General features: G+C 40.0%; 1 protein-coding gene across 3 annotated transcripts in view; it reads left to right on the top strand.

The window, feature by feature from the left end:
- Cry1 (cryptochrome circadian regulator 1) overlaps nucleotides 1–25278 on the top strand; it is a 52430-nt gene that overhangs the window by 21581 nt on the left and 5571 nt on the right. For all 3 annotated transcript variants that reach the window (XM_028776949.1, XM_028776950.1, XM_028776951.1), the window contains exons 2-10: nucleotides 6321–6429; nucleotides 11927–12069; nucleotides 14518–14702; nucleotides 15293–15381; nucleotides 16418–16558; nucleotides 16639–16950; nucleotides 18467–18618; nucleotides 18943–19145; nucleotides 19247–19345. In XM_028776949.1, coding sequence (XP_028632782.1) covers nucleotides 6321–6429; nucleotides 11927–12069; nucleotides 14518–14702; nucleotides 15293–15381; nucleotides 16418–16558; nucleotides 16639–16950; nucleotides 18467–18618; nucleotides 18943–19145; nucleotides 19247–19345 — 1433 coding nt within the window. The remainder of the gene's footprint in view (nucleotides 1–6320; nucleotides 6430–11926; nucleotides 12070–14517; nucleotides 14703–15292; nucleotides 15382–16417; nucleotides 16559–16638; nucleotides 16951–18466; nucleotides 18619–18942; nucleotides 19146–19246; nucleotides 19346–25278) is intronic.

The following is a 25278-nucleotide window of genomic DNA, read 5'->3' as shown; positions in this document are numbered from 1 at the left end:
TGTGTGTGCACATGTGTGTGCACATGTGTGTGCACATGTGTGTGCACATGTGTGTGCACATGTGTGTGCACATGTGTGTGCACATGTGTGTGCACATGCATGCATGCATGGACTTACACATATATACATGCATACATTACATAGTCTGTGTTTGGATACCAGAGAATAACTACAGGAATCTATTCTCTCCTTTTACCATGTACATCCCAGGGATTGAACTCAGGTCTTCAGGCTTGGTGGCATCTCACTAGCCCCAAATTAAAATGTTTATTTCATTTCATAGCTGAGTTTTGGAAAAAGTCCATGATAAGTTTTCCACTCTGTAGTTTTTTTAAATGTGATAAATAGAGTTGTATACCTTTGTGCCTATAGAAATAGACATGCATCAAATATCCCTGTATTACCAGCCCAGGATTCTAGAATGCTAGAGTACAAGTGTATACTGCCAGGCCCGGGATTCTGGAATGCTAGAGTACAAGTGTATACTGCCAGGCCCGGCCTTTCATCTTTTTCATTACTTTCTTAATTTCTTAATTGTTGATGTTTGGAAACTGAACCTAGAGCCTCGACCATGCTGAGCAAGCGAGTGTCCTGCTGTTGGACGGCCCATCTAATCACTGTCCTGGCTCACTCTGAGCACCCACATTAGAGCCCAGCTCTGCCTCTGTGGGTCCTGCGGGAGGAGCTGTGAGAGGGATATCTATACATTTTGTCTTGGATTTTAAACAAAGCATTGCAAAACATTTGTTATAAAAACAACTTTTTGTTCTAATATGTCTCTGGCTCTGTGCTTTTAATTTTGAGTCTGACAAGTGCAGAATTCACCTTCATGATGTATACTTCATCTGGATTAAATGCATAAGTATTGGCTGTTAAGAAAATGTGTGTCACAGTTGACAGAATAAATGAAAGCACTAAAAATTTGTTAGAAATTTAAAAAATGGAGCATATAAAAACTTTATTATACACTTAGAGACACACAAATTGCTATTTATAATCTTAAAATCTCTAATCAAATACTTTGGGGTGTGGCTGAAAGTCTTCATTTTTTTTAATTTATGATAGTAGGTCCACACCTTTTTTTTTTATATGTACAGAATACATGGAGATGTTCTTCATGTAATTTTAATGATTTTAGTGTATATTCTTTAAATCAGTTCTCTAGGGTCAACACTGTATGGTTTTGATTTAGAAGGTCTTAAGAGTACTTTCCACTGATGACTGTGTATGGCACAGTGTAGAATCTATGGCATAGAACAGATGGCTGTATTATGTGAATTCATAATGTCTTGTTTTCAATAGCAGTGGGATTATGTTGTATCTTGCCATTGCCTTTTTCAGACTATTTTATAGACAGAACTAGAAATACTAGTTATATAAGCTGTTCTAGCACAGACTAGAAAGTAGGTCATTGTGATGGGAGTATGCAAAACCACCCACTGGTTGCTATAGCGATGACCTACTTTAGAAACTATTTCTGTTGATTCATGTTGAAATCATCTTTTGGAAGTGGCATAAGGAAGTTACTACATGTACGTTTTTATAGTAGTAAAAGGTAGTGATTTGTAGAGGAAAATTCCTTAAAATGTTTAAAATGAGCAAGTGCATTAATCTCTTCATTTCAGAATGGTTCATTCAGTATTATAATTAAGTTGTGCTTCTATACATAAAGGATTGCAGTGAGTTTTACTATCATTTGGCCTATTTAAAAGACAGTCTATTGTTTTATTAGCCAAACCTTCAAATGGGAGTACGTAACTATGCAGTCAGTGTATGCCAAATTTATCTGTTCAGTGTTGAATGATGTTTGAAGACACATCTTTATACTATATGAATGTTGAAATGATGTTCTCTGGACCACACAATCTGAACTCTATGTGATCCCATTCTAAACTGAGGGCAGAGGACAAAGGGTTAGATTTTGTATAGTTTTCAAATAATAGTTTTTATTTATCTCTAAAAAGAAATTTCACTGATCAGTGACTGATACTTTGAACCTACACTATTGAAGGTTTATTTTTCTGTAGTACTACCACAGAATTACAGGTTTTAAGATTAGCTAATTTTGAGTTTTTATTGTACTATACCTTTTAAATAAATAGATATTTATATTAGCATTGGTGTTGTCACTGGGGAAAATCAAACCTTGGCTTATAGTCACATTCAGGTAAAGGTACACATTTAGTGAGATTCTGTGTAAGCTGAGCATCCAACAAATTCATGCTTTCCTATTGTCGTGCCCAAGTATTTACATATATAAATACATGGGACTTTGTTTTCAAAAACAGGTACTACCTTTTTTTTTTCTATGTTTTTTTAAAGATGGATCACATGGGTCTGCCTATATAGCCCTTGAACTTGGGATCCTCCTACTGCACATCTTGAGTATTGGAATTATGAGTTTGCACCTCCCCACTCACCTTAAGAATAGGAATTATTCTGAAGGGAAAGTAACAGTAACTTCTGTTTAATGGATTTTAGCCATTGTGTACTAATAGGTTTTATGTGTTTCTCATCCTCTCAAAAGCTATGTAAAACAAGCCTATTAGCATCTTACCCTACTTCAAGTCTTTTCAATAGACTATGTAAGACCTGTGATGACATTTACCAGATATAGAAACTAAAGCATAGGTTAAGAAAGCCATGTAATTAAGAATCAGACATGGGTACTTAATATGAAATCCACAGAAATGAGTGGTATGTGTGTGTGTGTACACATGTGTATACATGCTTGTATTCAGGTTTGTGTGCTATAATGAACAATCTGAATTTTCTCTAGGACTAAATACATTCTCCTCTGACAGTTGAGAAAATAGAGAAAGTACCTTTAACTCTAAGACTTAAGACTCAATAGATATAAACTTGAGATAGGAATTGGCAAAGTTATTTCAGACTGAAGAAAGACTAGATCACATGTTCCAAGAGAATGAATGTGTACAAAGAGTAGCAGCTTGGTATAGAGAAGCAGTAGAGAGAGAGCAGGGTAGCAAGTGACCCTGAGATGGTTGGATGGCAGCGGAGAACATGCTTTGTTCTTTGCTATATAAGGAATGAGTCTTGAAGACCTTTGTACAAGATCATATGTCTCACAATGATTTGATAATGTGTACTGACATGGATTATGGTGATAGAGATTGTTGGTAGGCAGAGCTATTTTAAGACACTGCAGTAAATACAAGCAAGAGATAAAACTAGAATTATTGTAGTAAAAATAGAAGTTGGTAGCAAGGAGGAAACTGGAAAGTATTCAATAACATATGATAGTCCTTACTATCTACAGATGCTGGTCTGTGAGCCTCACAGATGTGAGCTGATTCAGCCCTCACAAACAGTTCTAGGATGGGTCCTAGTATACTTCAATTTTATAGACGGGGAAATTCAAGACTCCTCACAGCTGATCAGTGAATAATACTACAGCTAGACTTGTTAAGATTATGGAACATCTGTGCAGTGGTACTAGGACGCATGAAATCGTCTGTTGCGCTGTAAAGGTACTCAGCACCAGCAAACCAAGTGCAGGAGAGACTCTGCTCTGAAGGAACGTGTGCTGGTTGTCAATTCTGAGATTTTTTTTTTATGAAGCTAATATTAGTCCATTTTTATCTCTAACCAAAACTTCACTTCTCAAGGATAGATATAAAAAGTGCCTTGGTAAGAAAAAGCATATCTAAACATGCAGTGCAAATTTTATTTGATCAAAGAAATATGCATATATTTTTCTGTGTTGTTTATGATGTATACGAGTTCTTGTAGGTGCGTGAATGTTAATCTAGACTTGGTTGTTCATCTTATAAACCAGTAAATCCTTACCTCTTATAGACATGGCTCCACCATTAAGTTTAGTATGAAAAACTCTTCTTGCCAGTTTCAGTAGAAAACACAGACTTAGTGATAACAGCAAAGATTCAGAGATTACCTTGGTTGAATTCTACAGGGCATGTGAGCTTTGTGCTCTTTCTGCTTAGTCAAACTAGTTCATTCCATTTCTTTTACCAAAAAATTATTTGAACTTTTAACATCTAAGGTATCTCAAATCTACCTTGCCGAGAGGTGAGCTTGAGCCTAATTAACAGCACTGCACAATTCTGAGGCCAGAGTTCAGGTCCTAGCAAACATGTAACAAGCCTGCTGCCCCTCAAATGCCAGTACTCCTAGTGCCCTGGAGAAGCAAAGCAGAATTGTTGAGGCTTGCTGTCTGCCAGTATAGCCGAGTTCAAGGAGAGCTCCAGTTCAGGGAGAGACGCTGCCTCAGAGGAATAGATGCAGAGTTAAAGACAGTAATATCTGGCCCTTCCCTGTCCTCCGGTGATATGCACAGGCACCCCCTGCTCCCCCCACCACAAACCAACGCACGCACAAGCATGAATATTCACCCTTTCAACCACACACTCACAAATAAATAATCTTTAACTATTTTTTAAAAATGAAATCTCTCTTTTGGGGCTACAGCTGCTGAATTGAGAGAGTGCTTGCCTCACATGTGAGAAATGCTGGTTTCAATCTCTTGTGCCATATAAAGAAACCTAGCACAGTGACACATACTTAGAATCTCAGAACTCAGGATCAGAAGTTTAAGGCCATCCTTGACTTTATAGCAAACTCAAGGCTAGCCTGAACTACACAAGACCATGTGTCTTGTTCCCACACCCCTCAAAAAAATCTTGCTAAGAAAACACATGAAGTTCCATGACTGCCCATAGACACCTCTCACTTACTAGAGGTTGCATACTTGTGCACTCTATTCGGAGCCTCAGATGTTTTGTGTGAGTGTGCGTCTATTAACATCAGCCTTCTCTCAAAACAGTTAGATATTACAGTAGTGAGTCAAGCGGGGTTCCGGTGCTGGCAAGTAACTCCAAACCAAGACAGAAAGATGGCAGTTAAGACAGAAAAGTGAGACCGATGCTTGATTTCTGTTTAACAGCACCATGAGACTTCCTAAGATGAAGTGATGAGTGCCTTGCATGTCTGCACGGGTCTATCACTGTGGCCTCAAAACTATGGAGAGGGCACCTGCAGAAGGAGGAGTGTGTCAGGCAGAATTTACATCACTAAAAACTGCAGTTGTAGTAATATGAGCAGGACTTTTGGGTGTTGGTGGCATGATGTGGACAAAACCACAAGATAATATCCAGACTAAGCAGACTTTCAGGACAGTACTGTGTGGTATAACCTTGAAAGGACAGAAACAGAAACTCCTCTGTGCTGTGAGTGTAGCGACTACTGCCCTTAAGGATTGGACATGTGGTTGATCCCTTTAGCTTCTGGTTACCCACTGTATCGTGCATTCCTGGGGTGCTTTTCCTCAATTACTTCTCAGTGAGAATGTAGATTGTGGGAAAGGCAAAGGAATAAGAAACCAACCCAAAGAACATGGAAGAAACAAAGTAGACATAAACTGAGATCTGCCTGGCTGAGAGGAATTAACTGGAGAGACAGTGGGACTGGACTTTGTGGAGTAGGCTTCCCTTTAGATTTGTTCTTGGGAAGGGCCATCTCCTTACAGTAGAGCACGCACAGTCAGCAGTCTCCTATTGCTCCAGATTTCCCCAGTGTCTGCTGTATGTAAACCTCATTTTTGCTTACCTCACTGAGAAAGGCTGTGGTCTTGCCCACTTCATGAAACTCAGTTAATCTAGTATTCTCCACAGTCAAAAGCTAATGTCATATGATTTAGTGTCTGCTCTTTTTTCTTAATTTAGAAAAGGATAGTATGGTTTTTCTCAATTAGGTAATGGCAGTGTTCTCTAGAAAATTACTCATTCTTGTTTGTTTGCTTGTTTTGTTTTCTGAATCAGTTTCATGTATCCCTGGCTGACCCCAAACTTGCTACATAACTGAGGCTGACCTCCAGTGTGAGGCCCTGCAGCCATCTCAAGTGTTTGATTCCTGGTGTAGCACCACACCCCACATTGATGATTCAGGTGTTCAGTTTCCTGGTAGAGTGCTTCCATTTTTCTCAATAAAAGATACTCTAGATTTTCCAAAGTGACTTTTTTTTTAATAAGAAAAACCTCATTTTTTTCAGGTTTCAACAATGAAACTAGTTCTTTTAATTGCTGTAATTTTTGCTTACATAATTTTTTGTTTACAAGTTAATTTTTACTAGATTATTTAAATGAAAGTGATTTCATTCAAGATTTGCTTAAAATATTGGAGATTGTGATGTAATAAAAAACTCTTTTAAAACTCTCTTAAAATACTGAGCTACCAGTAAAGAAAATGACAAATTAGCATTTACACTTGTAGAATAATCCAATGTTACAATATTTTATACCTTTTAAATGTATGTCTTAAGTGTTATAATATTTCCTCTCTAGATTTTTGCTTCAGTGTCTTGAGGACCTTGATGCCAATCTACGAAAATTAAACTCTCGTCTGTTTGTGATTCGGGGACAGCCAGCTGATGTATTTCCCAGGCTTTTCAAGGTAATTTGAAAAATATATGCATAAATAATAATTTTTGCTGGAGAAAATAAAATACTTGGTAAATAAATAAGCATATTTATAATCAGTTGACATATTTGGTAAATAAATGACAAAAGCATAGGAAATAGTATTTATAAGTAAAAAAAATTTGGTCAGGCAGTGGTGGCACACAATTTTAATCCCAGCACTTGTGAAGCAGAGGCAGACAGATCTCTGAGTTCAGGGACAGCTAGGGCTACACAGAGAAGCCCTGTCTCAAAAAAATAGAAAATTAAAATTGAAGCTCATTTCTTCAGTGACAGTACCAATAATAAAATTAGACCATAGAGAAAGCTTCCAAAGACAAGTTCCTTCTTTGACCTCAGACTCCTTCTCCCCACAGAGCAGCCGGTTCACATTACTTGTGTAGGCACATAGAAACACCCTTCATGTGAACAAGAATGTATGGGAGTTCGATAGCCATGTCTGTCTGTACTAACGATTCTCTGCTTGAGTAGTCAGATGAGAACATATTAGAGACTACCTTCTGTTCCAAGCTTTATTCACACGCTGGAGATCATTTCGTATATCCTGAGTCTTTTATAGAGTTCTATAGTAGTAACAGGTATAGCTGTATTATTATTTCTTTTGCTAGTTTTCTGTTGAATGTTTGGCTATTCTTTATTTAGGTTTCTGGCTAACACAGGTGTTGCCAGTGAACATCTTTGTCCACATCTTTTAAAAAGATTTATTTATTTATTTATTTATTTATTTATTTATTTATTTATTTAGTATGCAGTATTCTCTCTTATGCTTGCATGCCAGAAGAGGGCACCAGAACTCATTATAGATAGTTGTGAGTCACCATGTGATTACTGGGAATTGAACTCAAGACCTCTGGAAGAGTAGTCAGTGTTCTTACCATCTGAGCCATCCCTGCAGCCCCATGAGATAATTTTTTTTTAAAAGAGGGCAGTGATGATTAATCTCAGTTGTCAACTTGATGATATTTAAAATTATCTGGGAGATAGGCCTCTGAGCATGACTGTTGGGGATTGTCTTGACTGTGCTGATTGAGGTGGAAAGACCTGTCCACTGTGGGTGGCACCATTCCCTGGCTGAGATCCTGTACTGTGACTGGAGAATTTGAGCTGAGAAGCTGCATGGTTCATCACTCTCTGCCTCTTGTAGATGTCATATGATCAAACTGTGTCAGGGGTCTATACTCTAGGACTGTGAGTCACAGCAAACCCTTTCCGTCTTAAGTTACTAGTGTTTTTATCACAACAACAGGAAAAGGCACGATGACAAGGACATCTGGGATCAAAGGATTGTAACATTGACACTTTTCTGATAATATACAATTATAGCACGTGGGAGCTTGGGGCCATTCTGATGTGGTTTGAAACAGTCTTACTGATCTCCTGGGTTTAGTCCAATGGAAACTTCTCAAAGAGAAAGTTTGGTCTAAGGGAGTGAAATGGATTGCCCAAGATCATACAGTTAGCTCATTTCAGTATCTCAGAGCAGACAGGAGCTGACTTTCTTGACTACCCTTTTATAGTCTTTCCTTCCTACTTACTATATATATGCTTACTAACTGTATATCTGCGTATGTTGCAGCTATTTGAGTTATTATAGTTTTGTAAAATTGCTTCCTCTCCCACCTCTAGTGTTTTTGAGACAGGTTTCTCTGTAGAACAGGCTGACCTCAGAGATTCATCTTGCCTTTGCCTCCCCAGTGCTGGGATTAAAGGCTTGTGCCACCATGCCCAGCAAACCAACTTACTTACCTACCTACCTTCCTTCCTTCCTCCCTCCCTCACTCCCTCCCTCCCTCCTTCCTTCCCTCCCTCCCTTCTTCCTTCCTTCTTTTCTTCCTTTTTTTTGCTAGGATGAAACATTTAATACCTAGCTAGTATAAGCTGCTCACTACAGTAGAATTCTCATCTAACCTAGGTGTGTGGAAGAGTTTTAACAAGAAAGCAGACTAGAAATAATAGCTATACATCATCCATGGCTTATAAAAAGTGGAGAAGTAAATATCTTCTAAGATTTTGGTTATTACAAATACCAAGATTTCTATTTTGTTTTTAGACAAACCTTTTCTCAGGAAAGCAACTTTTTTATTTTGTGTTGAATTTTCTTCTCTGAGACTGGAGCGAGGGCTCAGTGATTAAGAACACTTACTGCTCTTCCAGAAGACCTATGTTTGGTTTCTAGAATCCACATAACAGCTCATAGTCATCTGGAGCTCCAGTTCCAGGAGATCCAGTGCCCTCTTCTGGCCTCTGAGAACACTGCATGTGTTGTGAAACACTTCATTCGTGCAGGCAAAATACTCATAAATATAAAATAAAAGTAAGTAATTTAAGCACGTATTTTTAAAATTTTTCTTCTGGATAGAATAGCATTTTATTGTTTCAAGCCATCTTACACAGAGTTGGTGGATCGTTTGGCAGGAAAAGCCCTTGTCACCAGGTCTGTCAACTTGAATTTGATCTCTGGACCCACATGATTAGAAGAGAAAAGTGAGTCCTGCAAGTTGTCCTTTGACCTCCACATGGATGTTGAGGCATGCCCACTCTCACACATACATACTAATACATACATTTACTAATGAATATAATATAGACACATGAATATACACACATAAGGAGAGAGCTTCCATTTATTCTGCCTTTCCCTTCAGCAACATAAAAAAGAAGAGCTCTGCTGGGTTATTCACTATGTCATCAGTCAGTCTGATGTACCTGGTATTTGTAGAACAGGACATCCAGGAATTACAAGAGTAGACAGATGCACAAAGAACATTTACCAGAATGGACCACACTCACTCATACCATAGGTATCAGACAGTTGAAGTCTCACAAATTGTACTTTCTGACTTCAACAGAATTAAATTAAAAATCAATAGCAAGAGAATACCAAATATGTTTAAGTCCTCGGGGGAAAGTTAATAGTTTTCAAAATTATAGAAAGGAAGGATTCAGTGAAGTAACTTTTCACCTCAAAGATGGAAAAGGAATAATTAAGTCAATTACAAAAGGACATGGCAGAGAAGAAGGACCTTTCTGGAACTGTTTGGTGTGTAAACACATTTAATGTTCAGGGAATGTTCTTTTCTCTGGCTTTTCAGTTTTTCTTACAGAGATGTTGACTAATTCACTCCTAGGGAAGAAGTGAGTGAGGGAGAGTTTAGTGAGCTTAGGAGAAAGAGTGCTGCGTGTGCCTCAGACAGTTCCTTTTCTCCTCCATATGCACTTTCTTCTCCTGGGTGTTGCTTTAGAGTGACAGCCCTTAGTGCAAGGGAGGTGCTGCTCCTGATGGGCAGAACAGCAGGTAATGTTAAGTACTGCTGTTCAGTCCCGTAGTGAACCATCAGCAAGCTGATCTGTCCTAAACCTCTTAATACTTCCTCCTGTTTAGCTTTACTGATGGTGCTTTTTACATTTTACCTTTACCTCTCTGATGTACATGTCTGAACTCAAAAAGCAAAACCAGCAGGGAGTATTATTTATTGACTCACCTCAAACAACATCATCAAACATATTAGTTCTCAAAAAATACATAGATCTAATTACAAGATACTTATTAGGCAAAAGGTTTTCATGACTTAGACAATAAAGGTTGTTGTTAAACTACAAGGAGGTCTAAGAACCACAGCTAAGTACAACAGAATCAGGAGGACACCAGCTACAGTGCACACAAGTGCACACATGGAAGCCATGGTGGTGCTCAGGTTCACTGTATGCTCTGCGCTCTCTGCTCACTAATGCATCATGCAGGCTGGGGGTTGCAGTGTGTCTAGCCAAGTGAGCAGTCTTCTCACCGAGGCTCTCAGCTTTAAGTCCTGTGGTTTTATTACTAGTCTGTATGCTTTACCGTGGGGCACATACATATACATAAATACATAAATACATATACACAGTGTTTTTTACCCTCATTTATATTGTATTCTTTTTTGTTTTGTTGTTTGTTTGTTTGTTTTTCGAGACAGAGTTTCTCTGTATAGTCCTTGCTGTCCTGGAACTCTGTAGACCAGGCTGGCCTCGAACTCAGAAATCCGCCTGCCTCTGCCTCCCAAGTGCTGAGATTAAAGGCATGCGCCACCACCACCCAGCTATATTGTATTCTTAAATTTTAAAAGATAGCATGTCTGTACTAACAAATATGAACAAGGCAGTGAAATAAATAATTATTTTCTTTCCTCAGTTCTTCTGGAAGGTAAACAGCTGTTAACTGTGATATAATCAAGAACTTCAAGAAAGGAAGACCTTTTAAATGCTTTATTTTTATCTTAAGTTTCACAGACATTTTTATAAGATAGCTAATACATACAGCTGGCAGTCGCTGTAGGATACTGGCATTGATGGTGGTGTAAGTCAAAACAGCTGAAAATGTGCCCATCTATCAGAACTTTCAATGTGTTCATTTTTAATCTATTGATTGTTTCTCAATGATTTCTAGGAAGAAATAGAGTAAGTGCCTAAATATGCTTTAAATGTATGTACTGGGCTAGATGGCCGAGCAGTTAAGAGAGCTTGCTGCCTTCCAAGAAGACCTAAATTCAGATCCCAATACCCACAGTGGTCTATAACTCTAGCTCCTGGGATCTGATACCTTCTTCTGCCTTCTGTAGTATCCACACACATGAGCACACACACTTGAAAAAAAGAATTAATTGAAAGTAACCAGCTGCAAAATGTATAATATGAATTCAGAAGGCTTTATTGGGAACACCTTTGGTCTGTTATAATCTGGTATCATATAGTCAGTTAAGTAATAGAATTACAGGATCTCTTCTCCTTTTTGAAGCAAATCAGAATAGATTTTAGAATTCAACAAAACTTGACTACTTTCCTGAGAAAATCATTTAATTATCTTAAGTCATAATTTCCTTATTTATAGTAACTATATATACAATGGTATATATATTGTGTATATTGTATATTTTATATATATACAGTATCAGTCAGGAGTTGCTGTTTTTATTCCTGGTTCCAAATATTTTGCTGCCAACATTAGTAATGATCAGAAATTAAACACTCATTCTCGGCAAAACAGTTCATACATATCAGCTACCAAAGGTTTGTTAAAGAGCGGTGCTTCGAGTCAGCGGGTGGAAGGTCACATGTTCTGTTCCGTGAACCTGAACATGTCCCATTTAAGGAAATAATAACTTTATCTGCAAAATGCCAAACTGAGGTGCTTTTCATCCAGAATTAAATAAGGTAATGTAGGTACTTAAAAAAGAATATTGCCTAAACACTTTATGTAAAGAGTACATTTAAGTATATTGCTAGATTGGCTCATGCCAGGCAGAAGCCTGAAGTCTAGTTAGCGCATATATAAATATTTCCATATTCTCACATTGATAAATTCTATAATTTTCTTCATATTTGAATTTTGATTTATGTATAATCGTTTGATGTAGATTTTGAACTTATTTACTGTTATAAGAAGAACATAACTATAAAAGTGTAATGTGTGACTGTCCCTTTTTGTCATGTTTTAGGAATGGAACATTACTAAACTTTCAATTGAGTATGATTCTGAGCCTTTTGGGAAGGAACGGGATGCAGCTATCAAGAAGCTGGCCACCGAGGCTGGCGTGGAGGTCATCGTGCGCATTTCACATACGCTCTATGACCTGGACAAGTAAGGCTTTTTTATTACAAGAAAATATATAATGTTATTACCATCTTAGACATTTTTAGGTACATAATTGAGTAAAGTTTTAACAATGGGAAGTATTAGAATCAGAATTGTAAGATTTAAATGAATTTATATCAAGCCCTTAGCATTTTACCTAGCTGCTATGGTGTTTATTCACTCAGTTGTAATACCAAAATTGTAGACACAGTGTACAAGATAAAAATATTTAGCGCTTCAGTTTTAAACTAAGAAATGCTATTTACACATTTTTTTTTTAACTGCTACCTTGGCCCACTATTGCCTTTCAGCGCTGTCAGCGTAATTAAATTAACAGCTTAACATCTCCATATCTTACTTTGATATATTTTGTGTGATTTTGTTTTATGTATACTAGCTTATCCTTTCATTTAATTGAGATGAGAACTGAAGTAATAACCTACTCAGAGTCCTGTGAACCACGGCATCAGACCCTGTGTGCCAGTGTGTCTGTTGATGGCAAGTGTGCTAGTACCAGGCATGCTTTGACTAGTGTGGTCTGGCCAGTTTAAATTTAGAAAGTAACACATGCTGAGAGCTTAGGAGGTTCATGAGCTGTTTACAGTAACTTCTGGCATGAAATTGTCTTTATAAACATGAAAATTCACAATGTATTTATCCTTTAAGCAATTTTACCTTTTAAGTTATTTACACATTATACCAAGTAAACAACTAATTCTATAAATAACATAACAAACCGATTTTACTTGTGTTAGCAAGTAAATGAATAAAACCACTTTTTGATCCAGACAAGCATCTTCCCTTGGTGTTGACTTACGTGTGCTAGTCCTTTTGGTAACAACACTTCATCTGGTCCCAGTTTTCTTACCATCAGTGGGTGAGCAGGAGGAGACAGAATAAGATGAGAGAAGTCGCTTCTAAGTGGGAGACTCAGCCATATCATAGAATTAGTTTTTATTGGATTGATTGTGAATACATACCAAAGGGGTGTGTGTGTGTGTGTGTGTGTGTGTGTGTGTGCGCACGTGTGTGAGAATTGCTGGTAGATAATTAAGAGATACTTAATAGTGTCATTGTAGCATTACTGAATTCAACAAGCTTCATTATAGCCTATATGTAGTCTCAAGATAGTAAACCAAAACAAACTGTACTTAGAGCAGGGAGGACCGCTTTCCTGGTGGTTTCCTCCTGTAACATAGTCAGTAATATGCAGGGTATAAAGAAAATACATAATGTTTTGAATGAAGAAATACTTGATTAGCAGTTTTATTAGTTATGTGATCTTGGCTATTTTATTTAACCCTCTGAAAGGCTTTCATTTCTACATCTATAGATGGTAAAGCTGAGTTTTAACTGTAATTATAAGCAAATAGCTATAATGAAAAATGTAATTAGTTACTCTGAAACCACCATGTCTAGACTTAATGCAAACCTATGGAAGAGCTGCTGGCTTTCCTTTTCCTAGAAGTGTGGCGGGACTGAGGTACCTAGCAGTCAGCAATAACTACATAATGTACTTAAATATAAATGACTTGGAACGTGGGGTGCATGTTTGCATAGTATTTCATGAGGACATTCCAAAAGCCCTGGTGGATTTGCAGAACCACCAATCACATTGAGCCTTGTGTTCACCGTGCTGACTGTCTAAAGATCACACCATGATAAAGCTTGGTTATAAATTATAAATTATAGAAGTCAACAATAATATTGATCAATTAGAACAGTGCTACAATACATTGTGTGAGTCTAGATACAATATCTTTGCAGCACAAGTGAACACAAGTAACTGAAACCACAGAAAACCAAAGCTCAGCTAGGGGCTGCTGCTGCGTAACAGATCACATGTGCTGAGGTCTGTCACAAGAGCACACACAACAGAACACATCAGTACAGTCTCAAGTCCACAGAGGAAAAGGGCCAGAGGAGACAGGGTTTCTCTGTGTAGAACTGGCTGTCCTGGAACTCACTCTGTAGACCAGGCTAGCCTCAAACTCAGAAATCCACCTACCTCTGCCTCCCAAGTGCTGGGATTAAAGGTGTGCGCCACCACTGCCCGGCGCAAATTTTACTTTTATTGATTATTTCTTGTTATAATTATTGGCCTAGTTTAATCAGTGCCTCTTGAGATGTCTTGAATTGGTTCATTTTCACTTCTCCACTTATATTATTAATTTTTATATACATAGCCTATAGGCTAGTTGAACTACTTTGTTATTTTTTAGTCATAATCCTAAATATTTGTCATCAGTGATTTGATGATGTATACTGTATTATTTGACATCTAGTAGATATCTAGGAATTCAAGAGAATGTTTTTAGATTCTTTAACCATTTCTGAACATATTTTCTGGTCATATCAGAAGCTAACCCTCAAAAGGTTTTAATTGATAAATTTTTTGATAGTAAGCCTTTCTGTTATCATTTACTAACTGTGTCTTACTCACTCTTGTAACAGGATCATAGAACTCAATGGTGGGCAGCCACCTCTAACATATAAAAGGTTTCAGACTCTTGTCAGTAAAATGGAGCCACTGGAGATGCCAGCAGACACCATCACATCAGATGTGATAGGAAAGTGCGCGACCCCTCTGTCTGATGACCATGATGAGAAATACGGAGTTCCTTCCCTGGAAGAGCTCGGTGGGTGCAGCGGTTGGCAGTCCCCCAGAGGACATGGGCAGCACGAAGTGGGCTAGATGGGTAGGAGACCTGGGTAGATCTGGAAAGCTTTAGAGGGATGGGTCAGGGGAGTGGGTGTAATCAGAATATGATGTCTGAAATTCCCAAGTAATTAAAGGGTATATTTTAAAATGCTTAATAATCATAAATCGCTTGGAAATTTCACTTCTAATGTATTTTTACTGGAAGAAGAGAAAAGTAAAGGGGAAAATAAAAGAAAAACCTAGTAACCAAAAGTATCTGTGCACTCTTAACATGTGACGTGCTGTCAGGTGAAGATGTGTATCCTGAAGATAGGAGCTGGACTGTGGTCTTCGGGGCTGGAGTCCGACGTTGGGGGGGCTCCCGAGTAGGCCTGTTTAGGCCTGTGCAGTCCTCTGTAAGCCAGTGTAGGCCTGTAGACTTGTGTCTATTTGATTATCTTTATTTTATTTTTGCAGAGTAATTTGTTTCCTGAGTAAGTGTGGTCAGGTAAAAAAGTTTTGTTTTATAATAATAACAATATTAATGACAGTTTTCCTTCCTTCGTTTCTTTCATTCCTTTTCCTTAGGCTTTGATACAGATGGCTTGTCCTCTGCAGTATGGCCAGGAGGAGAAACTGAGGCACTTACACGTTTGGAAAGGCATTTGGAAAGAAAGGTACAATGTAGATTCCAAATGAACATTTCAAAACTTATTTCACTTTTGTTTAGATGAGATCAGGCACATCCAGGGTATCTTGCCCATACATAAGCTTTTAAAAACAAACAAACAAAAAAACTGTTGACCAAAGAAGACTGACAGAAATGGTTACAACCGCACAAGTCGAATGTTTGAAAATCTCAGTTTGCTGTCACTTACACGCCCTTTCCTCCCTGTGGCTTACTGGCGTTGCCGGTGTCATGCTGTTGCTTCTGTTCCTTCCCCTGTGTCAGCTGAGCTGAGGAGCTGGAGCAGGATTCTGCCTGCAGCCCTACTCCTCTGTCAGAACTCCAATGGGTTCCATGATACAGTGTCACTTGTGTATTTTGTTAGTATCACTGTTACTGCATATTGATCATACAAACTAACAAGACTCACATGTATTGATCCTGTTCATCCCTCTCAGATACTGTGCCCTTGGCTGACAACCCTCAGCCTCGCACTCTCGGATCACCTAATAAAGCTTGTTTATAAGTTTTTTAGAACTTGTAATAAGTTATTTAGAACCTGTAAGTTTTTTGTGGAATTTTCCTTTTAATGTTTTCCAACTATCGTTACTTGACCATGAGCATCTGAAACCTTAGGAAGGCAGTGGTGGGCAAGGCACTTTTACCTCAGTGTTCAAAGAGCCAGGATGAGGTGCTTTGCTCCTGATGCTGGGGATCTGAAGGTGCTTTACTCACTTATTTCACATGAGTGCATGCTGCACATGGATGGCATTCAGGGAAAGACAACTCACCCTTTAAAGTCCCTTTCTAAAATGACTAAATCAGAGATTTATAGCTGGGATAATAACACATTCCTCAAAACCCTCAGTTTTGAGGGGTGTGTGTGTGTGTGTGTGTGTGTGTGTGTGTCCTCTCCTCCCATGCGGTGTTGGGAGTTGTTGGCAGCAGGTGCTTTACACACTGCTGAGTTTTCCAGTCCACTGGGGTAATTCTGAACACTGTTTTCATGTGGTCATAGCAGTGACTGTAGTTGTCTCTGTTTCCAGGCCTGGGTGGCAAACTTTGAGAGACCTCGGATGAATGCCAACTCCCTCCTGGCGAGTCCGACTGGACTCAGCCCTTACCTCCGCTTTGGTTGTTTGTCATGTCGGCTGTTTTATTTCAAGCTAACAGATCTCTACAAAAAGGTATTATCTGAACTCACAGTATATTTTTTGAAATATTTGAAAAATTTTTTCTGATAATACTTTTTTGTTTTTAATCGCAGGTAAAGAAAAATAGTTCCCCTCCCCTTTCTCTTTATGGGCAACTCCTGTGGCGTGAATTTTTTTATACTGCAGCCACAAACAACCCACGCTTTGACAAAATGGAAGGGAACCCCATTTGTGTTCAGATCCCTTGGGATAAGAATCCTGAAGCTCTGGCCAAATGGGCAGAAGGCCGGACTGGCTTTCCCTGGATTGATGCCATCATGACACAGCTTCGTCAGGAGGGCTGGATCCACCATTTAGCCAGACATGCGGTTGCATGTTTCCTGACTCGCGGTGACCTGTGGATCAGTTGGGAAGAAGGGATGAAGGTAAATGTTCTGACTGATGTCGTCTGTGGCTACACCGAGATGTGCTAGTGCACGTCTGAAGCCTGAGCAGCCTGGGAGCTGAGGGAAGGGAAGCACCAGAAACTCAAGGCATCTTGGGTGGCAGTGTGAGGCGGGGAAGAGCTGGCTGGTGGGGTGCAGGGGTGTACTCGCCCTGTAGGTTAGTTAGCCTTCCACTGGATAAAGCGTATAATGCCCACAGTATAGACACAGTTTGCAAGAGCAAGGGCTAGTTAAATTGTGTAACCAAAAGTCGTTTCTACAGTTAAGCCATCCTCCTACTACTGTTTAGCACTCTGGCCCTGGGTGGTAGTACAGGCCTGCAATCCCATATACTATATGCTAGACGTGAGAAGACCCGGACTACACATAATCGGCCTATCTTTAAGAGTAAGAAAAGTAATTTATTGGATAGATGAATTTATAGGTGGCAGTCTCTGTCATACTCACCCATGAGCTCTTAGAAATAGTGAGTTCACATCACATGAACTGTAAGCTGCCTCATCTTACATCACGTTACCGTCTCACTGATCTGTTAATGCCTGTGTTGAAGCAGACCCTGTTCCATGACATGACCACGGAGTTACACTGCACACCTGTATCTTCTGTTACCTGTCTAGCTGCATCGTCAGGCTTTCCAATTCAAAGAATGTTTCGTTATTTTTTTTTTTAAAAAAAAAACTGTTTAAAATTTATGTGTGTGTGGGGTCTGTGGGGCTGGGTTAGAGGACTTGTTGGTCCTCTCCACCATGTGGGGTCTGGGAATTGAACTCAGGTCATCAGGCTTGGCAGCAAGCCCCTTACCCAGCGAGCCGTCTCATCTCTTCAGGGACTGTTTCTGAGTCTATTCTTTGTTTCTCAATTATCAAGGATTTGTTTTCCATCTCATCTCCTAGTACCTACTTAACAAATATATTAATACATTATTTACTTATATTTTCTTTAGATCAGAGCATTTGAAATTTAAACTATAATGCTACTGTATTTATGGTACCTTAGAGTGGCATGTTCCCTTTGTCCATGCAGTATACCAAGCTTCTAGATTTTTCTTTGTGATTTTAGTTGATGATATTTTTGCTTTCTTAAAAGTGTGATACTGTCCTTTTTTAATCTACTAATATCGTACAGCTCTTTAAAACTCAGTAATTTGAGTAAGTTTTTTATTCTCCTCACAGTAGCACTCCCAAGGATATTGTCTTAGTTATTTTTCTATTGTCATGACCAAACAGCATGACCAAGGGAACTTAGAAACAAGAGCATTTAACTAGGGTGATAGTTTCAGACAGTAGTAGAATCTGTGGCCATCTTGATGGGAGCCCAGCAGCAGGGAGGCGGTCGTGAATGTGGAGCCGGAGCGCAGAGCGTACACCTGAGAGAGAGAGCCTTCAGTTGTGTCTAGGTTTTCTTGTCTTGCGTTTTGATCTACAGTGGCCTTAGAACTGCTGCCTTGGGTAAGTAAACACGTGTGTGAATTGATTGGTTACTGTCTCTTCCCCAGGTCTTTGAGGAGCTGCTGCTCGACGCAGACTGGAGCATCAACGCGGGGAGCTGGATGTGGCTGTCCTGCAGCTCCTTCTTCCAACAGTTTTTCCACTGCTACTGCCCTGTGGGTTTTGGTAGGAGGACAGATCCCAATGGAGACTATATTAGGTAAGGCAAGGGTGGCCACTGTTTAGTTTAAAATAGCTAATCCCAGGAAGAGCTTTTCCTGCTTAGCAACACTTAAGCAACACTAGTATTCTCTAGTCTTTCGGGGCATGGCGGCACACACCTTTAATCCCAGCACCCAGGAGGCAGAGGCAGGCTCATCTCAGAATTCAAGAATTCTGTATGCTTGGTGGGCAGCAGAACTGAGAAGAATAAACACATCATTTAAGTGATATTGATATGCTTTTTTTCATTCATGGTTCATATTTTATTGTAATGTGTTTATAATGTAGTTCATTAAAAAAAAAAATTCCCTTCTTCCAAAAGGCGTTATTTACCTGTCTTAAGAGGCTTCCCTGCAAAATATATCTACGATCCTTGGAATGCACCAGAAGGTATCCAGAAGGTAGCCAAATGTTTGATAGGAGTTAATTATCCCAAACCAATGGTGAACCATGCTGAGGCCAGCCGATTAAATATTGAAAGAATGAAGCAGATCTACCAGCAGCTCTCCCGGTACAGAGGGCTAGGTATGTCAGTCCCCGTCCCCTGGACGTGTCTCCTTGCCAGCTGCAGAGCTATCATTGAGTTTTTCTTGGTCATAATTTAATAGGAAAATGTTTCCCTTCAGGTCTTCTTGCCTCGGTCCCTTCTAATCCCAATGGGAACGGAGGGCTCATGGGCTACGCTCCTGGGGAGAACGTCCCGAGCTGTAGCAGCGGCAGCGGAAGTAAGTGACATGTTTCTGGACTTGGTAACATAAAGAGGAAAATGAGCAAACACACGTTAGTGAGCCTTGTTGGAATAGGTTTCCCTTTTTAAAAAACTGTCTTTAAAATTAAAAGTTGTTTGTGTACATGAATGCAAGGTACGTGTATACATCCCCTCCTTTCCTCCCTTGGTAAAGATGTTAAAGATGCAAGATATCGTTGCATGTAGTTGATACAGAGTCAAGCTAAAAGTCTTGTAAAGTGAATGACAAGGAGTTTTGTTTTGTTTTGATGTGATTCTGAGAGCAAGCTTGGGTCAGTGCTCTACCTAAGCAACTCCACTCTCAAGATCAGCTGAGTGTAAAGTGAAGCTCAGATCTGTTTTCAGAATGTTCGTTATTTTTTACTCTTACTTGGTACACATCAGCTAGAAAGCCATGTGAAAGGTCGGTAGTCTGGAGGCCCCGCTGAACAATTCACCTTATACCAGCATCATCCTTGTACACAGGGGCTTGTCTTTCAGAGTCTTGTCTGAGAAACTGTTTCATTTCTTAATCAATTTTCAATGTGTGATAGTAGTGTCAAAAGTCCCTCTATGGGCTGAGACATGGTTCAGTGGCTAAGAGTGCTTGCTGCTCTTACAAAGGACCCAAGTCAGATTCCCAGATGACACAGCGAATGTCTCACAACTGCCTGTATCTCCAGCTTTAGGAATCTGACACCCTCTCCTGGCCTCTTTAGATACCTGCACACACACACACACACACACACACACACACACACACACACACAAAATGTACATAGAAACAAACAGACACACAGACAAACACAACTTAAAAATATGTGTCTGTATTCCTTAAAAGTCAGTGTACATTGGAAATTTGCATCATTACATTAGTTTTCTAAGGTTACAACCAAAACTCATGTGAGACTGAGCCATAAGGTTCAAAACAAACATCACTTCAGAAATGCTTTTTTATTGTAAGATACAGCATGTTCTAAGCTGTTATTAAGAATAAAGTTTTTTTTCTTTTTTCTTTTCTTCTTCTTTTTTTTTTTTGATAGTGTTGAGAATTGAAGCCAGAATTTTTCTGTGCTGTATTCTCAATCTGAGAATAAAACCCCTTTAAGAAGTAACTATTTGTAATCAGAAAGTTCTTGTGTCTCTATGAAAGCTGCATGTATGCTATCTTCAAGGATTCCTTTTGTGGGGAAGAAAACACATGTTTTTTTCCAGCCAGTCTTGTATCCAGTAGGTGATTGGGCTACCTCTGGCAGTAGTCTCCAGGACAGTTAGAGGTGAATTCTGACTTAATGTTTGAGAAAATCATCATATGAAGGTTAGCTGGCTTATGAGACCCCACAGCTAGTCAGTAGTTGCATCAGACTGAATCCAGCTTGCACTCTTTCTGCATCAGGAGGCCTGCTCTGCAGATGCAGTTCCGTATGTTCTGTTTATAAGGTAAAATATATCACTGCTGGGACATGGCTCACCCCAGAACAGCTGCCAGTGGTGACAGATTACTGCAGATGTGTCCCTATAATCTGAAGTAAATCTCTGCTGTTGTTTTGAGAATTCTTTCATATCTCTTCTTCAGTTCTCAGCCTCATCAGCCCTCACAAGGTGTGAGAGACAAGCTCTGGGTGTGCTCTGATGACAGGCAGGAAGCAGACGGGAGGGTGCTAGGTGGCTATAGGTGCCTGGCTGGGGACCTGTGAGGGCCACGCTGCTCTGAGCCCTTTGTTTGAGTTATCCTAAAGGCTAGTCACAAGAGCAGGTTAAATTGAGCTACTTTTGTTTCATAACTATATAAAGTAAAATCTTTTTCATGTTACAGAAGAATTACTCATGAAGTTACTATAATTAATTAATTAATAAATACATAAATAGTTTGCCCACACTACCTTTGGGGATGTTTCTCTGAGGTGTTTAAAGACATAAAGGATGTAAACCCACATAGCCCTTCCGGTCTAAAGTGTAGAGGGCAAAAGGTGAAGACCTCTAAGTCCCTGCCTCATTGAATAGTGTACCAGAGAGAAAGCGCGGAGAGCCAAGGGAACACCAAGGTTGGTTTCAGAAGACGGTGGACTGGAAGTCTGCTAATTGTCAGATAGAAGCAAAAGCATTTTAGAGCTAGACATTGCTAGTGTTGTGGAAAGATCTTAGGGTTCACTCTGTACAGGCAAGCCTTTCTTTGGTCAGGAAGAAGCCTTTCCTGACTTGAAAAGATGTTCATACTTTTAACTTACATTGCTTTATGCCCAACACCTACCCTTTCTGTGGGCTGTTACTGTCAGTGCCTGACATGACACATCGAAGTTCACAATCCTCAATGACATTTTTGTGCTGTGTACTACTACTAAGCTATACACATACCTCTCTTTGAGGGGATTTTTTTTTTTTAATGACTGGAAAGTTCCTAATCTCTGCAATACAAATAACATTTTTTTCATTTTTACAATTTTTTATGCGTAGGAAATTAGCCATAGACCCAATTATATCTTAATGTACTTTTGTTTTTATAGTGAAATAGACACCATCTATTTCCTAGTAGGAAAATGGTTTAGTTTTAATTTCATTTTTGGTGTACTTTTTCTATTAAAAATAGTCTGTTTATCAGCATTATTGCTCATCAAAGAACTGCAGACTGAGCACTGTGAGGTAGTGCTTTGCACATCCCCATAAAGTGGCCAGCCACGTATCACCGAGTCCAGGTTAGTGTGACAGCCTGGAAAGAGCCAGGCAGACGGGGGTAAGATGGTTACTATGTACCTGCTAGGGTAGAGGGGAAATGCCAGTACAGAGGGAAAGCCTGACGTGTGAGGGCTTTGGAGAAACTGCAGTTTGTGAAGAAGCACGGATGTATAACCCCCAAGCCCCACTCCCAACTAGTCTCCCAAAGAACACACATGTTCCCCATAAGCTAACAATTTCTTGTTCATGACAACTTAATCATAAAATTATGTAGAGTGCTCAATCAAGTGTTACTTATAAAACAACAATATGCTAATACTTGTGTTTTATGTATGACCTCAAAAACCTCTTATGAGCCAGATGGGAAAAGTAACATCTTACAAAAGTGGCCGATCTTCAGAACAGTGGTTCTCGACCTTTCTAATGCTGCGACCCTGTAATCCTGTTCCTTGTGTTGAGGTGTCCCCAACCATAGAAGTACTTTGTTGCTACTTCATAGCTATAATGTCACTGCTGTTATGGATGATAATGTGAATACCTGAGTGTTCTGAGGTCTTCGGGAACTGGGAAAGGGCTGTTTGACCTGTGCCCAGGGTCGTGACCCACAGCTTAAGAACCACTGCTTGAAGGTACAAAGTCAGTGGTTACCTTGGGCGCAGGAATGAAATGAATGCATGGGCAGGAGGGACCTTCCAAGTGTGATAGGAAAACATGAATTTAGTGACGTGTGAGGTGTGCTGTAAACCTATGGTCCTGTGACCCACTCACGCCTGCTAACCTCACCTCAGGGCTGAGGCAGCAGTGCCCCAGGTGCTTGTCTTCTGATTTTCTGACCCAACTTAGCCTCAGAAAACTCAGAATATCCTGGGGCAGCCCTTGCACTTGCCTTTGTACCATGTGCTTTGCATAGACCCATCCCTGCTAGGCAGACACTAACATACCCTTACATAGCAAGAAGTCATTGTGAGGTGCTTAAAGTAGTGGATGTGGTGTGTGTGTGTGTGTGTGTGTGTAGATGAACTGGTCTTCCTCTGGTAAAATGTGCTTGTGAAGTTGAGTTGCCTCATCCAGTTCACCTTTACTCTTGACAAAAGTCATGAACTAGTGCTTGTGAGACTCACTGTAAACCCCTGATTGATTGACACTTCATTTTTAGAAATTACATGCTTTTGTTAATGTGTTTTCAAAAATATTATACAGGGAAATACATTTGGTATCTGGAAAACTGATAGCAAAGAATAATTCTTTAGAAGCAGTTGTTTCTGTTTTCTGTGGGTCGGTGAAGTTGATGTGATTAGAAGATTAGAACTGGTGACTTTAATAGCTGTGGTATTTAATGCTCAAGAACCTTTGTTTCTTTGGAGATAGGGCCTTAATGTAGCCCAGGCTGCCTTACATGCAGTCTCCTGCCTCTACCTCCTGGGTGCTGGGATTACAGCCATGTACCCAGTTGTTATGAGGTATTGAGGATTAACTGTAGGACTGACAGTGTGTGCCCGGCTGCGGTGCGCCTGGCTGTGGTGTGCCCGCCTGGCTGCGGTTTACCTGGCAGGGACTCCACCCACTGAGCTGCATCCTGCCCAGCTCCTTTCTTATTTGAGAGTCTGGCACTTTGTCTTAGGCCCTGAACTTCATTGTCCCTCAGCTTGCAGGGGCTAGGGTCATGGACAGATAAATAGCCGCCATGTTAAGTGCTTTATCTTGCAAATGAGTACTCATAAGAAACCAAGGATCTGTGTAAAAAGCAGAAACTCTCCTCTCCCAGATGCCTAAACTGAGCTTAATCCCTGGGACCCATTCATTGGCCAAAGGAGAAAATTCCTGAAAGCTGTTCTCTGACCTCTACACAGGTGTATACACACACACACACACACACACACACACACACACACACACACACACACGACATAATACATACACTGTGCATACACATAAGCTTACATTCTCAGTCATATTGTTGTGTAAGGGGGGAGGGATTACTTGAGTCACTGTCAAGAATGGACTCCGCCATGGCAAGGGCGAGATGATGCAGGAACTGAAAGCAGCTGGTCACATGACATCCACAGTGGAGAAGCAAGTGGCGGATGTTGCTGCTCAGCTCACTGTATTCCTGTATGCAGTTGGGATCCTAGCCCATGGTAAGATGCTACCCACGAGCATGCCCAGAGACTGTCACATTGACAGCATTAACCATCGTAGCCATTGAGATGACTGTGTGTTAGAAGGCCTATCACAAGCTCCTTTCCCATACTGCACATGAACATGTAATGAACAGTAGGCATAAGTGAGTCATTTCAGGGAGGAAACAATGAAATACTTTTCAGTGTAATTTAGAAAACTCAGAAAAACGTAAAAGAGCAAGAATGCCTTATAAAGTTCCAGCTGATGTGGTCCTTACTAAGGTCAGTGCCTTTCCTTCCAGAATCTTCTCTTTGAGAATTTCATAGATGCATATAGTGTTTTGATCAAACACAGCCCTTTCTTCTCTCCTCCAGCCCCTCACCCTCACACAGGCAATTCCAGTTCCCTGTGCTCTGTTCCTGAGACTCAGAGTTCCCGAACTGCTTCTCATGCCGTGTGGGCTCTCAGGACCCACAGCCCGTCAGTAGTTTCTCCAGCTCCTCCCGCATCAGTGCTGGGCTTTTGTGTACCTTGTCTCTGTGTAGGTCTTGTTTGTGCAATCATAGCCATTGTAGTTCCTGTGTGAGACTTTTCTATTATGACCGATTTCCAGCATATTTTATGTAGCTTTTGCCCAATCTGTTTGAGTTTTTAAGTCATAATTTTGTGAAAAGCCCATTCTTTATGTTATAACATAAAGGGAAACAGTGCTTTTGCCCTTACAAACCTGTCTGGAACAAGATTGTTTTTCCTCAGTGCAGGTATCAAACTCACAGTCTTGTGAATGCTCTGTAGTCTATCACCTGAGCCATGCCTTATTCGCAAAGGTAAACTGGTTTTGTTTGGGAGATGGTGTCTTATTATTTAGCCTAGTTCGGCCTCAAGCTCAAGAGCAGCCTGTTCCTGCCTCCTGAGACCTGAGATCACAGGTCTGCATCCCCACACTTGGTAGGAAATACTTTTTTAAGTGAATTTCAGGTGGGCAAGTTGACTTAGGAAGTTAAGTGCCACCAAGCCTGACTGCCTGAGTTTGATCCTTAGGAGCCACATGATAAAAGGACAGAACTCCCATAAGCTGCACACACACACACATACACACACACACACACACACACACACACACACACATACACACAC

Source organism: Grammomys surdaster, unplaced genomic scaffold (genome assembly GCF_004785775.1).
Source record: "Grammomys surdaster isolate TR1022 unplaced genomic scaffold, NIH_TR_1.0 275, whole genome shotgun sequence".
Lineage (NCBI taxonomy): Eukaryota > Metazoa > Chordata > Mammalia > Rodentia > Muridae > Grammomys > Grammomys surdaster.
This window is presented reverse-complemented; position numbering and strand designations above follow the sequence as displayed.